A 15,743-nucleotide genomic window follows, 5' to 3' on the forward strand; every position below is an offset into this window, starting at 1 on the left:
CCTTTATACATGTACAGAGCCATGACGGGTCCCCTTTAGTTATCATGATATAAAATAATGAATGTTGGGGCCTTTCGGGGGGGGGGGGTGTGGCAGCATTTCATTCTTGGTCCCAGGCAGCACAATGTCTTGGGCCGGCACTGGGGAGGGGGAGCTGGCAGAGCAGTACAAATATGAGAATATTTTTTGAGGGTATAGAAGAGGACACATGTGAATTGGTAGATCTGTAAAATGAGTGCACGGAAGCAGGCAAGTGGAGAGCCGTGTCCAGAGCCAGAGAAAAAGTGGGGTGTGGGGAGCAGAATAAAATGGTGCTTGAAGGTGAAGGAAAGCACTTGAGTTACTACTAATTTGTCATGTGATCGTATCCATTTTAGGATGAATAGCAGAACTATTCCACTTGTAATGCTGAAAATCAGATGCATGTTTGTGCATTATGTACAGTAGAGATGGGCCAAATGACCCCCTGTTCAGTTTGCGGCAGAACTTTCAAACACCGCAAAAGTTCAGAACCGAATAACGAACCCCATTGAAGTCTATGGGACCCAAACTGGAAAAATCAAGTGACAATTTTGAAGGCTCATTTGCAAGTAATTGGGACTACAATGGTTATGTGGGTCCGAACACTGCCCTGGGGAACATGTGTCAATAGGAAAAAAGTTTGTAAAAACATAATTTTTAACTGAGCAGTGATTTACTGATGCTTAAAGTGAAACCATGAAAATGTTAAATATTTATAGAGCCTGCTGCAGCAATAATGACATTTATAAAAACAAAAAATGTAATTTTCCATTCAAGCTTTCTTTATTTTTTACACAGCTTGGGGAGCCAGTCTGTATGATGAGGCCACAGTTTAGTGAACTCTGAGCAAGATTAGAGATCATTTCTGGTCTCTCTTTTGCAGACTTTGGTTAAAAGTAACAGGTTGCGGAAAAATCAGGCTTTGGGTGTTGGTGGTGCCTATAGAGGTACTCTTAATGAAAGCAAGAACTGGCATTGCTGTCAAAAATTTGAATTTGATGTCCTGCTCTAACCGTTGCAGAAAAATTGGTCTTTGGGAGTCGGTGGTGCTTTAACACCATAACCCAATAGAGCAGTGGTCCCCAACCTTTTTGGCACAGGGGACCAGCTGCATGGAAAAAAAATTATGCCTAGGTCTGGGGGGGCTTTTCCAGGCAATTTGTCAGGGCAATGGCTGGTGTTGGCGCTTCAATCATCTTCAATCATCACAACGCCATAGTTGCTATGGTGGGATGATTGAAGTGCATTATTTATATTAATACATTGTTGTAATATAAAGTGAAATAATTAAACTCGCCATAATTCAAGATCAGTGGGAGCCCTGAGCTTGTCACTTTCTACTTTTTCATTCCACCAGATGCAGCTGGTCACTTGCTACGTCACTTGCCGCCATATGCAGCTTCACTTGCCACATCATCTGCCATCAGATGCAAATTGTAACTTGCCATGTCACCTGCGACCAGATGCAGTACATGTGCATTGGCTGGGTCCCAGAGAGAGGGTAGGCATTGAGTGATGATGTAATCGCTCTGCTGCCCATAGCTGCAGTGAGGGCAGAACAGCAGCGATGCAGGGCGGGTGGTGAGATGTCATCTCCTATGCTCTCGTCCTCCCACCATCTCTCATGCTGGCTGCCGGCTCTGTCGTGCAGCACATATGCCAGCTCTGTCGTGTTGCCCTCCAGCTATGTTTTTCTGCCCTCTCGCTCATCGGTTCTCTCATTCTGCCCTCTGCACTTGTGGCCCGGCTGCATAAGGGCCATGGCTCGGTAGTTGGCGACCCCTGCTATAGAAATATTCTTGATGAAATCAAGCTTTGGCCTTGATGTAAAAAAAAAATTAATTTGATGCCTCGCTCAAACAGTTGTGAAAAAATTGGTCTTTGGTTGTCGGTGCCTTCACACTGTAACCCTATAGAGGTACTCTTGATGAAAGCAAGAATCGGCCTTGCTGTCAAAAATTGCAATGATATGCACCTGTCAAACAGGTGTGAAAAAATTGGTCCTTGGGTGTTAATTGTGCCCATGAAACCTACACCAAAAAATGTCTTCCAGATAAAATCAACACCCACAAAGCTTGGCAGCCTAGACAGTCTTTTTCAGAGATTCGAGAAAGCACTTAATCGGTGACATCTGCATCAGGGACGTTATAGCTGATGCTGATCCAGGACTGATTGCACTGTCCATGGAGTCTGTGGACAGACATGCTCTCTTATGTCTCACAAAACCTCCGACAGCACTGAATGCCATTGTGAAAGCATGCTGGATGCAGGGCAACCCAGCAACTCTATTGCATACTGGGCATGTTCTGGCCAGTGGTCTATTCTCATGACCCAGTAAACCAGTGGATTTTCAACGGGAAAGTTCTCCATATCTGTTTTCACCCCTTGATCTCCCACCACGATAAGGATGCTGCCGATGGAATGTGGAAGCTGACAGCCCTGGGCACCGAGAACTAAACATTTTTCTGAAAGGCATCACTGAGGAGGCCCCTTTCTCCACCACTCCTCTTGACCAACAAAAGCCTCAAAATGTTTTTCACCAGAGTGTAACCTACCAGTCGGGAAAGACATTACATAAACTCCTCTTTAAGGTATCCTTAAGAGATTTCATCTTCTTCTCCCTCTGTGGGGACGGGATTAGTTCTGAGACTTTTGCCTTGTAACATGGTGGTCAAGGAGGGTTGCCAACCAATAGTGATCCTTCTCCCAGATGCCATGTATTCTCGGTTACTTTTGCAGGCTTTGAATAATGGGAGAGCCCATGCACCGCAAGTTTGAAGAGGCATGAGAAGCAAACTCCTTTGGGTCATGGAGGGTTACAGTATCTGGAACTGCCTCCTCCCAGCCACATACTACTCCTAAGGGTTCTGGCGATGGAAAACCATCTGTTCATGGTTGCTAAAAGTCTTCCTCTGCTTCAATGCCTCTAAAGCTGCCAGAATACTCACCCTCATCCTCTTGTGAGTTCTGTGGCATAGGAAGAATGCTGTCTGCAAAAAGTGGGCCTTGAGAGAAGACAGTCGTCCTTTCTCCTGCTGCTCTGCCTCGAGTGCCCTGTCCATAATGCATGGAGAGTATGCTCCAGCAGGAACACAACAGGGATTGTGTCACTGATGCAGGCATTGCCACTGCTCACCATCCTTGTGGCCTCCAAAAATGGTGATCGTACAGTGCATGCATCCGTTATCAGCATCCATTGGCATGAGGAAAAAAAGCCAAGCTGGCCTGAGCCATTTGTGCAATACTCACACAGGTACTGAATGATGAAAGTCGAGTTCCACCTGGTGGGCAAGTCACAAATAGGTGGTTTGCGGGTAGGTGGAATTCACGCTGAATTTCAGCCAACCAAGCACTGGCTGTGTATGATCACCTGAAATGGCTACAGGCTCTTTTGGACTGCTTCAGCAGATCTTCAAACCCTGGGTACCTATATTAAAAAATGCTGCACCACCAAATAGAGGACATGTGCCAGGCATGGCACATATGTCAACTTTCCCTGTCTAAGGGCAGACAGGAGGTTTGTGCCTCTATCACACTCCATCATTCCTGGCTCCAACTGGCATGGCGTAAACCACCTCTGGACCTGCGCCTGCAGAGCTGCCAGAATCTCTGCTCCGGTGTGGCTCCTGTGCCCTAGACAGACCAGCTGAATCACTGCATGGCATCTTTCAGCACGACTCATTGAATATCTCATTGAACACTTAAGGGGTAGTTGTAGTTCACGGGACAATTCAGCAGAGGAGGGCGTGAAGGAGGAGGGCGGGTGGAGCCCTTTCCGGCATCCTTCCGAGTAGCAAGCAGAGTTACCCAGTGTGAATGAAATGTATCATCACTGACCATGCTTGCTGGACCAAGTGTCAGCGGTTGCGTAGACCTTGTGGCTGACTGCCTTGCCCAACAATGACACAATATTTCCCTCCATGTGATGGTAGAGAACTGGAATAGCCTTACATAAAAAGAAATGGCAACTGTGAACCTGCCATTGTGGTACAGCACATTCTGTAAATTCATGGATGGCGGCAGAATCCACCAGATGGAAAGGCAGGAGTTGTAAAGCCAGCGGCTTTGATCAGCTTGAATTTAGACACTGGGCATGTGGATGGCAGTGACTGTGTTTTTATTTTTTGTCTACAGTTAATGGTTTGCTACTGAAAGATGTCCTGCAAGGACCTGGGACACCCTACACTATACCCTTATCCCTGTCAGTGGAGGCTGCTGAGAGGTTGTGAGGTATAGCGGGGGTAGACCGGAAAGGTGAGTGTTGAATTTGGGTCCCTTTTTTGTGTGGCTTTCAGGTGCTCTTGCCAATGGAGTGTGTGGTATTAGGTTAAATGCCTTGTCAAGCATGTGGTACCAGAATGGCTGGTGTGTGTGCCACGCTTGATGTGCTTAAGGCACAGTTTGCAAATTAAAACGGTGCGATCATCTGCACATGTGCTAAAAAAAAAGATGAGCTGTGGGAAGTGGGCAGGGAGATAACGGCTCCACAATCTAGTGGATTAGGATAGCTACTCTCTACTCTTCTATGATGGCTTCCTCTTTGGGGCCTCACTTTCCTCCTCTGCTCTATCTGGCACCCAAGTTGTGTCTGTGACCTCATTATCATTATCCCCTCACCATTATCACTGGGGACAACTTGGCAATATGCTGCAGCTGGGGGAACATGACTGCCAATTTATTGTTTACCAGTGTTCTCCCCTCTCTGTAGGCTCATGCTCCTACCTTCCTCAACCTCAGAACCAAGGTCTGAATCAAGTAATGGCTGTGCACAATCAAGGAGATAGTCTCTGCTTGGGTGACAGAGGATGAGGAGGATGATTAGGGTTTAGTAAGCCAGTCCACCACCTCCTTTGCATACTTTGGCTGGATGGCACGGGCAACATCACTAAACAGCAGAAATTATGCCCTGCCTGAGGACGAACGATGTTCACCTTTGCCTGTGTACACATACGCTGCTGGCCCCTTCACAGTGCCATGCGCTTATAAACAAAATGCAATAAAGATGTGGAAATGTGTACGTGGATGCACTTTAATCGATTAAAAGTGGTGTTTGGTGCACTTTAACTTGAGTACTTACTGCACAGACACACTCCACTGACGCACAATAGGAAAGCAAAAGGTGGAGAGAGATGCGCCAAGCCAATCCTTCAAACGGCTTAGGAATTTATTCAGTATAGAAGTATAAAACAACACTAAAAACTTGCTTGAAAAATGTTGGAGCACTTTCAAAGTGCTAGAGCGGGTGGGAACTTCCACATGCAGTATCACAGGAGGGCTGCCGGAAAGTCTCTATTGAGGGATCCACGAGCACCGTGTGTTAATAAGCCTCATGGGGATGTCGGCTGTGTGTCTCTAGGTGGGAGTGGTCCAGGGCTGCAAACTGGGGAGCCACACACACGCTGTCTGGCCAATCAGAATGCATTTCGAAGACACGGCCCTGCCTTCATCAGCTGCACTGTCCGGCCCTCCAGCCCACCCGTTTTACTTACCTGAGCCCTTAATTTCAGTGGGTGCAACCCGCGTCACTCTCTCCACTGCTTCTCGGCTCTTCATTGGATAGATTAATAGCAGCGCAGCCATTGGCTCCTGCTGCTGTCAATCAAATCCAATGACACAGGGGGGCAGGGCCGACTGTACGACACAGGAGCGTGCCCGCAAGGTAACCTCCCCGAGGGGGAGAGCTTCCCAGAGGGGGTTATCTATTGCGGTGAGGAGCCGCGAGAGCCGCTGTGGGACCCCAGAACAGGAGGATCGGGGCCAAAACGACCTGCACAGTGGAAGCAAGTATGACATGTTTGTTTTTTTGTTTTTTAAAGTGAACCTTTATTGTCACTTTTTAATATAACATGTTTTGTAGGCGTATGACTTCTGCTGTACCACAATGTTTCAGAATAAAAATTTTCATTTTTTTCCCAAAACATTCATACATTATCAGTAATAAAAACACTGACATTGTTTAGAATCTGTTATTAACATACGACTTGTGCTACTGTCATGCAGGGTTTCGCTCATTATTGGAGAGACATTTTTGTTCTGTTCTCATAAATTCTAAAACCCAAACCCTATTCAACAAAATGTATTAAAATGTGTATTAAAGCTAAAGTTGCAGAAATGTATAGAAACAAATTCTAGATACAACTAGAATGCCCCTTGTGGATGCTTACATATTTTCCCTGCACAGGGTCTTGTACAACATTGTTTTAGATTCTCTCAAGAGACTTTGTTAAAGAATGAAAACTGTGTTGTAGATTGGAAAGAGAACCTTGTCAAGCTGATAGATGAAAGCAGCTTGTTTTCACTGGGGAAAATACTGTGAATAACATGGTCATCCAATTAAGGTACTTCACTAAACTGAAGGAAGCTTTTCTGTTTTTGCATGCTTTCCAATAAACACTGTGACATGTCTCCTACAGTGCTATCTATTAACATACTTGTAGCAATGCGGCTGTCTTTTAATTTTGGTTTTCATGTTTCAGGCTTTAACTCTTTCACTTAATTTCATTGAAAACCCAACTGCTCTCAATGTTAAAGTACAACTACAGGCAAAACTTTGTTTTCAGTGTTGGATGGAATGGAGAGGGATTAGAACCCTGGTCTGATTTTTTTTTTTTATTGCGGTCAGTGGGCCTGTTAGGCAGACTTCCTCTCCCTGTTTGTCCTTTTTACCATTATCATTGACAGTAAAAGAAAACCCAAAATGTTGGGTTGTCCCCAGAAAAGTAATAGATGGGAAATATTACAATGGGAACACCTCTGGTGGACTGTGGGTCCCTAAGAGATTCCCTTAATTTGCAGGGATTTCCTCACTTCCTGTTTGACTATGGGACAGAAGTGAGGGTGAATCTCTGCAATGGGACACAGATGGTGAAAAAAAATCTGACCCTCCTTTACTTCATCCAAAATGAGAAAACAAGTTGTGTCTATTGTTCTACTTTAATAATTAATGTTCATGGTCTCGATTTATTGATAAGATACGTTGTAGTTACAATTGGCAATCTATTTCAACCAGAGCTCCAAGTTCTAAGTAGTGACCATGGCTATCACTATGATGGATTTGTTTATATAGAGATGACATGATGCAGCATTTTATAGTGTATAAACAGGGACTGATGTGCATGTTTGTACTCTCTGAAGTGCTGCATAATTTTATAATGCCAACAAATCACCCAGAGATATTCACTTAAGCATGGGTGGAGCACTTAAACTCAGTGAAAGATCTGAACACGAGGCTTATAGCAGCATTTTCTATCACGTAGAATTAGCAAATATTTGATTTTAGTGTCAATTTCTTATAACTCATTTACAACCTTGTGGCAGGGTGTAGACACAAAGAAGTGTAGAAAAAAAATCTACTTATTAGTCTTAGAGATGAGAAACTGGTTGATTATTAAACCAGTAGATAGAAACCCAAACTTGTAATTTTATTTTTGATAGTTGCTCTGTACACCTACCCCTTAATCTCTCTAAATTAAACAATCAATAATTTTTTTTGCCTAGAGAATTATAGGCTACTGTTGCTGACCTCACCTTTTTGAAAGTGCTAGTTGACTATCGGTCACATTCTAAAAGCTTGAATACATTTGGAAACCACTGATCTAAAATGGACATACACATTAGACCGGTAGCTCAGTGGGTATTGAAGACACAAAATGTGAATTATAGGCCAGTCAAACATAACTTTAAAATATGCACACAATTGTATGCTTGAAACCAATTGACAGGTAAGTGCATGTATTTATAAAAAAAAATTATGTATGTTCTATCCAGGCCTTTTATTTTCCATACAACTTTACAGTGCATTGAAAGTGTTCATACCCCCTTGAAATTTTCCACATTTTGTCATGTTGCAACCAAAAACTTAAATGTATCGCATTGACATTTTATGTGATAGATCAACACAGTGGCACATATTTGTGAAGTGGAAGTAAAATGATAGATGGTTTTCAAAATGTTTTACAAATACCTGAAAAATGTGCCGTGCATTTGTATTCAGCCTCCTTTACTCTGATACCTCTAACTAAAATCTAGTGCTACCAATTGCCTTCAGAAGTGACCTAATTGGTAAATGGTCCACCTGTGTGTTGTTTAATATGTGTATAAATACAGCTGTTCTATGAAGCCCTCAGAGGTTTTTTAAAGAACCTTAGTGAACAAACCACATCCTGAAGAGGCCAAGTAACACACCAGACAGTTCAGGGATAAAGTTGTTGAAAAGTTTAAAGCAGGGTTAGGTTATAAAATAGCTTTGAACATCTAACAGAGCACTGTTCAATTCATCACCCCAAAATGGAAAGAGTATGGCACAACTGCAAACCTATCAAGACATGGCTGTCCACCTAAACTGACAGGCTAGGCAAGGAGACCATTTCTCAGGGAAGAAGCCAAGAGGCCCATGGCAACTCTGGAGGAGCTGCAGAGATCCACAGCTCAGGTGGGGGAATCTGTCCACAGGGCAACTATTAGTCATGCACTCCACAAATCTGGTCTTAATTGGAGAGTGGCAAGAAGAAAGACATAAGTCCCATTTGCAGTTTGTGAGAAGCCACGTGGGGGACACAGCAAACATGTGGAAGAAGATGCTCTGCTCAGATGAGATCAAAACATTTTGCCACATGGTGGTGGCAGCATCATGTTGTAGGGATGATTTTTCTTAGCAGGGACAGGGTTGACAGGGTCAGAGTTGATGGGAAGATGGATGGAGCCAAATACAGGGAAATCTCAGACGAAAACCTGTTTGAAAACCAGACAAAAAACCTGTTTGAGTCTGCAAAAGACTTGAGCCTGGGGTGGAGGTTTACCCTCCAACAGGACAACGACCCTAAACATACAGCCAGAGCTACAATGGAATTGTTTAAATCAAAGCATATCCATGTGTTAAAATGACAAGTCAAAGTCCAGACCTAAATCCAATCAAAAAAATCTGTGGCAAGATTTGAAAATAGCTGTTCACAGATGCTCTCCTTCCAATCTGACAGAGCTTGAGCTATTTTGCAAAGAAGAATGGGCAAAATGGCACTCTCTAGATGTGCAAAGCTGGTGGAGACATATATAAAAAGACTTGCAGCTGTAATTGCAGCAAAAGGTGATTCTACAATGTATTGACTCGAGGGGCTGAATACAAATGCACACCACACTTTTCACATATTTGTAGAAAATGTTGAAAACCATTTTTTTTTCTTTCTACTTCACAATTATGTGCCACTTTGTGTTGGTCTATCACATAAAATCCCAATTAAAATACATTTACGTTTTTGGCTGTAACATGACAAAATGTCAAGGGGTATGAATACTTTTTCAAGGCACTGTATATAGAGTATGTTGCTTTTTTGTATGGATGATTTTAGAATTCAGCCACTATTGCTTAAGGTTTTGATACTTTATTGCAGGAGTCTCCAAACTTGCTAAACAAAGGGCCTGTTTACTGTCCTTCAGAATTTAGGGGACTGTACTGTGGCCAGTGGGAGTAGAAAATGCCCCATCTTTGGTATTATGGGGAGAATTAGTTGGTATCAGTGGGAGGAATAGTGCCCCATTGTTTGCGTCAGTGGCAAAAGTTATGCCACATTGTTGGTGGCAGGAATAATGCCTCAAGGGCCAGATACAGTTAGGCAAAGAACCACATCTGGCCCCAGGGCCACAGTTTGGAGACCACTGCTTTATTGGATAGCTCAACAAAAAAAAATTATTTTAACTACATTCAATAGTGAAATCAGTTTTTTGTTTTCTTTTGTATTTTGTGTTTTTTGTTTGTTTTTTTTTCCCACATTTTTTGCAATTTTTTTTTATAAGACTTTCAAATGACAACTATTACTGGAATTACTTGCTTTGTATTGGTTTTGTTCATTATCATGCGAATCACAATTTTCTACTGAGAATTAGTTAATGGAAATTCATTTATACAGAGTGAATGTGGGGCACAAGGGAAATGTCTTAGATCTACCAAGATGAGCTGTCCCTAAAATGAAAGACTGCTTCGGTGATACAGGTGTTCAGTACTGCACTTGTCTGGAATAGATGCTATTAACCTGTATACAGTGTATACCTGTTTTTGTAGTCTGAATGCTTTTGTCTGTGACAATAACAGAGCATACATGTTTTGTTCAGCTGGAGAATAAAGGAGAAAGGAAGTGAAGTTGGTTCTTTATGTATGAACAAGAAAGAGTGGAGTTTGTCAACCCTTAATATAGAATCTAGCACCTTGCTGTGGTCACCTCTGCCTTTCATTCATCTCTCCCTCCCTTTTCATTGTAGGAGGAATAACCCTTCTTTTTATGCTTACTCTACAGAGATTAACTTCTGAAACTGTAGACATAATTTTGTTTTAAATAAAATAGCAAGTGTGTACTTTTTGGTTATAAACCTGCTCACACCAGCATCATAATAATTTGTGTCTTAGCAAAACAAATTGTTATTGCTAACCATTATTTTAGGAAATACATTTCTCACTGATCCTTTGGCAAAATAGCTGACCAGACCTTAAAGCGGAGTTCTGACAATTTTGTTTTTTTAAAGTCAGCAGCTACAAATACTGCAGCTGCTGATTGTTTTTTAAAATATGGGCACTTGCCTGTCTAGGGCACCCGCAATGTCCTCGCCCAAAGCCGAATCTGTCCCTCGGCTCTCGGGTGGAGGCGCTGCCATCTTCAGTAAGGGAATCGGGAAGTGAAGCCTTGCGGCTTCACAGCCTGGTTCCCTACTGCGCATGCCCCAGTCCTTTTTGGTCCCTGCTGTCTTCTGGGACCTGTGTTTCCCAGAAGACAGCAGGGACCAAAGAGGGGGGGGGGGTCCGTACATAGCCTAGATAGCCGCAGCTACTGCGGCTATCTCTGCCCGGAAGTGGGAGCAAATGCCTGGATTAGACCGGTATCTGCCCCCCCCCACTCCCCTGAAAGGTGCCAAATGTGATACCGGAGAGAGGGGGTGATTCCGAAAAGCGAAAGTTCCATTTCTGGGTGGAAATTCACTTTAGTTAAATTTTTCTATTGCCAGTAAATATCAAAGGCAGCTAATTTGTAAACCAGAGCTAACATTTTCCCCTGACAACTGTTGTTGGAAACTAGAATTTTGTGCCAGAAAGTATTGCAAGGCTTGCCTATAAGACATGGGTACATTATCGGTGATTTACATTAAAGTATATCTAAACCCAATACCAAAAATGTAGTATGTTGCAGATTACTAGTCCTTGGTGTGGTGGTTGAGTTTGTTGCATGATCTGTGCTTGATCAGCTGCTTTGGAGGGCAGGGGAAATATTTGGGGTCTAATAGATCACTGATATCTCCATGAACAGTACCTGTCACTGCCCAAAGCCCCCTTGTAATAGTAACATTAAAAGATTTAATGAAATAAAACTATAAAAAATATATAAAGGCACCCTTTACATGCAGTCAAATGTGCATACAGTATGTCCCACACAGATATGTAAACGGAGTGAGAGCAATAATTCTTAGGCCATCATTCACAATTAACTCCACATTGATGACCTGCAGGCTTTAAATGTGTCTGCTATGAAAAATGTTATGTAGTTTAGGTCGTTTGTCGCCATTTTTTGGTTGCATGCAATTTTAAGTCTTGACATGTTTGGTATCTATTTATTTATTTTTTTTAATTCTTTATTTGTTTCAAGAATTGCTTTACAGGATAGTACATTTCATCTCATCTACTTAATTGAGCTATTTCAGAGAGTTAAGAGTGATGGAAAAAAAAAACATCGTCCCCCCCTCCTCCTTCCTCCTCCGTCCTGATTTTGCAATACTTGTCATTTTCCTCTCTTTCTTTCTAAATCTTGTTGCCCTCACCTCTCCTCTCCCCTTTCCTTTACCCCCCCAAAAAAGGGGTTCCTGTTGGCTATTCCCCACCCCCCTCCCCAATCCCTCCCTCTACCTCTCATAGGGAGCCCAAGTCGACCAGTATCTCTTATCCTGATCTTTCAATGCCATTGTTAAATTCTCCATTTGTTGGATCTCTGCCACTTTTGCGAGCCATTGTGCTCTCGATGGAGGAATCTCCTGCTTCCACATAGCCGGGATACACGCTCTCGCAGCTATGATAAGATGTCTTATCAACGAGTTTTGGTATTTTTCCATTGACAGTGGGATATCTAATAGGACCGCCGATGGTCTATCCACTAAATTAATTCCTGTAATTTTATTAATTGTTACCGTTTTCCAGAATTCCTGTATTTTTCTACATTCCCACCAGATATGCACTAATGTCCCTTCCGCTTCCAGACATCTCACGTCTCTGGGTATATTCGGTGTAGTACTGTTGGTGTTCTTTACCATCTCGTTAGTATTTTATATCCTCCCTCCTCATATTTACTTGCTACTGATGCCTTGTGTGTAAATCGCAGGATCCTATCTATTTGTTCTTGAGTGAATGTTAGTTCCAGGTCTCTCTCCCATGCTTGTATACACGTAAATTATTGTGGTATGTCTAATTTAATTAATGTTGCATAGAAATAAGACAGAGTGTCTTATTGAGTTCCCTTCTAGGCATATTTGCTCAAATTTGGACGGGTCCTGACTACTGTGTAGATACCTGCCTTTGTCCGGAGGAATGCTTCTAATTGCAGCAGCCTCAGGAAGTCTAGTTCTTGCATACCTTCTCTTTCAATCTCTCCCCTTGTCATTAATCGGTTATCTTTTGAGAAGTGAATGGTCCTACTTATACCCCTCTGTCGCAGGGCATTAAACCTTGGATCTATCATTCCTATTTGAAAAGCCTTAGTGCCCAGAATCGGTGTGAGTGGGCTTGGATATTTTGACAAATTTGTTTTTTCAAAAATCTTTTTGGTAATCCGTATAGTGGCTCCTACCATTGGATGTTTCTTTGCCTCTACTGTTATTTCACTATCTGGGGTCCATGCCAGTCCTTCTTCTAGTGGTACCTCTACCGTCGCTTGTTCCATTCTTATCCAAGGTTTTTTATTCCACCCATACCACTCCACAACTTTGGCTAAGTGAGCTGCTTCCTGATATTTTATCAGATCTGGGAATCCAATCCCTCCTTCCCCCTTAGGTAATGATAAAATAGCCCTACTTATCCTCGCTGGTTTCCCTGCCCATATAAATTTCAGGAATCTTGATCTTAGGTCTCTTAAAAAGCTTTGTGGGATCTTGATTGGTAAGGCCTGTATTAGATATATAATTTTTGGAAGCACATTCTTCTTTAATATGTTTGTCCGCCCAAACCAGGTAAAGATACCCTTTATCCCATCTGTCTAGGTCTGATTTTATTCGCCTAGCCAACGTTACATGGTTAATCTCAAATAGCCTATTTAAGCTCCCTGTTATCTTTGTTCCTAGATCATTTATATGGGAGTCTGTCCACCTAAAGTCAAAATGAGTTTTAATCTGCTCCAATGTTTCCGCTTTTACTTCTATTCCTAATGCTTCTGTTTTCCCATAATTGACTTTAAAATTGGACAGCATTCCATACTCTCTTATTTCTACCATTAAGCACGGTAGGGAGATAACTGGAGATGTTATGAAATTTTTTGGGGGATTCTAAGCAATTTTATAGCAAAGAAAAAGTTGACTTTTAACAAGTGTGAAGAATTAAAAAAATTGCCCCGGGTAGCAGGTGGTTAAACGCAAGTAAACAGTGCAAAGCAAAAGGTTTGTTTTAATTCCCTCCCAGCAGCACATACTCCCTTTTCCTGCATTCTCCTGTTGCTCTGTTACTAACAGGAGCAAAGAAAATACCTGTTACTTCTGGGTATGGGGAAGCATACTATACCATGTGACAGGGCTGGGCTCATCACCCCATCACTAGTACTGTAACATAAGGAAGGATGGCCCTTCTTTCCTACAACTAGCGCAGCTAAAGATTACATCGGGAGACTTCTCCCGCTTTCTGTAACCAAACTGAAAAGTGGGAGAGTAAAATAACTATAATGTTTTGCTAGAGGAAGAGGCATAGCATGAATCTGTTGCTTTGTCCTGCAAAGCGCAATCCCCATTGGTAATCTTACCCAAGATAGTTCCTAAGGGTCTGCTCCAGTCCTGTCATAAACTTGATTTCTGCCCATTTTTTTGCGGCCAATACAAGGACTTCCGTGAAGCTTTATAGTTCCCATTAAAAGCAAGTTGCTTCTTACTCCAGTAGTCTCCATGGCAATGGTAAAACTGATACCACCCCTACTAGTAAATGGCAATCAAAATATTGCACCTTCATGCATACAAATTAAGACATGCAGTACACCATTTATCTGAGAATTTGACAGCCTTAAGGAGGGTAAAGCTCTGTTTTAGCCAATGTAAAGACACAATAAAGGGTCCACTTGCTAGCAGCCTGCACGTTCATGCCTTAAATTTTTAGCCACTGTTTAAAACATGCATGTAGATGAGAAAGTCAAAATAAAGTCCGAGCTCCTGATCTGCAAATTTTCTTTCTAGGCCAGCAACTAAAGTATTGAAGTCATTGTAGGGGCATAACAACCAGACAATTGGAGTTTTTAGAAGGCAATCTGTAATGGCAAAGAAAAAAAATGTTACGGTGTTCTATTTGCAACTAGTTACATATTTGCCTTATTTTTGTACTTGAAAAATTACAGGTTGGGATTCCCCATGATGATTATCTCCACTACGATTGGGATGTGTTATCTACTGGTTGCGCACGTTGTGTTTGAGTGGAATTCGTGAATCGCAAACATAGAGCAGTAACCCCAACTATATTTTCCAGATGCTCTTGAGTGCCACAAGAAAGCAACAAATGAACAATACAGTCTGGCTTTTTTATTTGGTGACCCACTTGGATACGTCAGATGCACATATATGTCAATTGTTATCCATTTGTGTATTGTGATATAAATTTGATGTATAAGTGCTGACAGGCAGGCCATCCCTGGCTATTTACTGTATGTTAGAAAACTGTATTACCCAACTGTGTATTTCTAATAGGGTTAGTTTTGCCCTAACTGTCATACATGTTTGTGAATTGTATTGGCCAGCATAGGTAGTATAGATCTACTATACTCTCTCCTCCACTGAAAATAACTACTGCCCCATTTATGGTTATGCCACTATAGGCTTCTCTTTTTACGGGGCAGTGAATATTTCTTTGCATTCACAGAATACGCACTCAATATGGTATTTTTTTTTTTTACCATGGTGCTTTTGATGTGCAGTATATGTTTGAACTGTACTAAAAGACTGAAATGTTAAAAAGTGAAACAATGTGTTTCTAAAAATAAACTCAACTTAACAAAGCGAATTCTTTTTATATTGATTTTTTTTAGAATTGTAATTTTTATTTCAGAGTAGAGAGTAATAAAGAGTTTGGATAACAGACCAATGACAATCAAGCAATGTTACATAAAGGTAAACAAAGCATGGCAGGATATTGGTTGGTTAGATTCATGTTGTAGAGAACACAAGATATACACATTGAACAGTAGAGAGTGACTTTACAGGTAGAATCAGAAAGCACTAAGGAATTTTTATAAATATTACAGCAAAAAGGTAAAGATGGTGATGTCCCATTCCTAGCAATAATATATAAAATGTATGTCGAAGAAACAACAAAACATCAAAGCACACCAAAGCCTACATTTCATCAGCCTGCAGAGATAGTATATCATAATAAGCTTCTAAGGACATAGATGAGATATGAACTATTTTACCTCTGCACAATCTTAGCTTAACATGCATTACATGACCTTTTTCTAGACTGATCCAGCATTAGGAACCCTAATCCATGTACGAGTACATGTTTTTAAATT

At 41.8% G+C, this 15,743-nt stretch overlaps 1 protein-coding gene across 3 annotated transcripts in view; it reads left to right on the top strand.

Annotated features, from left to right (window-relative positions):
- The window catches only part of OCA2 (OCA2 melanosomal transmembrane protein), a 424,742-nt gene extending 409,507 nt beyond the window's left edge, over positions 1-15,235 (top strand). For all 3 annotated transcript variants that reach the window (XM_040336315.1, XM_040336313.1, XM_040336314.1), the window contains exon 24: positions 14,577-15,235. In XM_040336315.1, the coding sequence (XP_040192249.1) occupies positions 14,577-14,664 (88 nt within the window). In that variant the 3' untranslated portion in view covers positions 14,665-15,235. The remainder of the gene's footprint in view (positions 1-14,576) is intronic.
- The last annotated feature ends 508 nt before the right edge of the window (positions 15,236-15,743 follow it).

Source organism: Rana temporaria, chromosome 2 (assembly GCF_905171775.1).
Source record: "Rana temporaria chromosome 2, aRanTem1.1, whole genome shotgun sequence".
Taxonomy (NCBI): domain Eukaryota; kingdom Metazoa; phylum Chordata; class Amphibia; order Anura; family Ranidae; genus Rana; species Rana temporaria.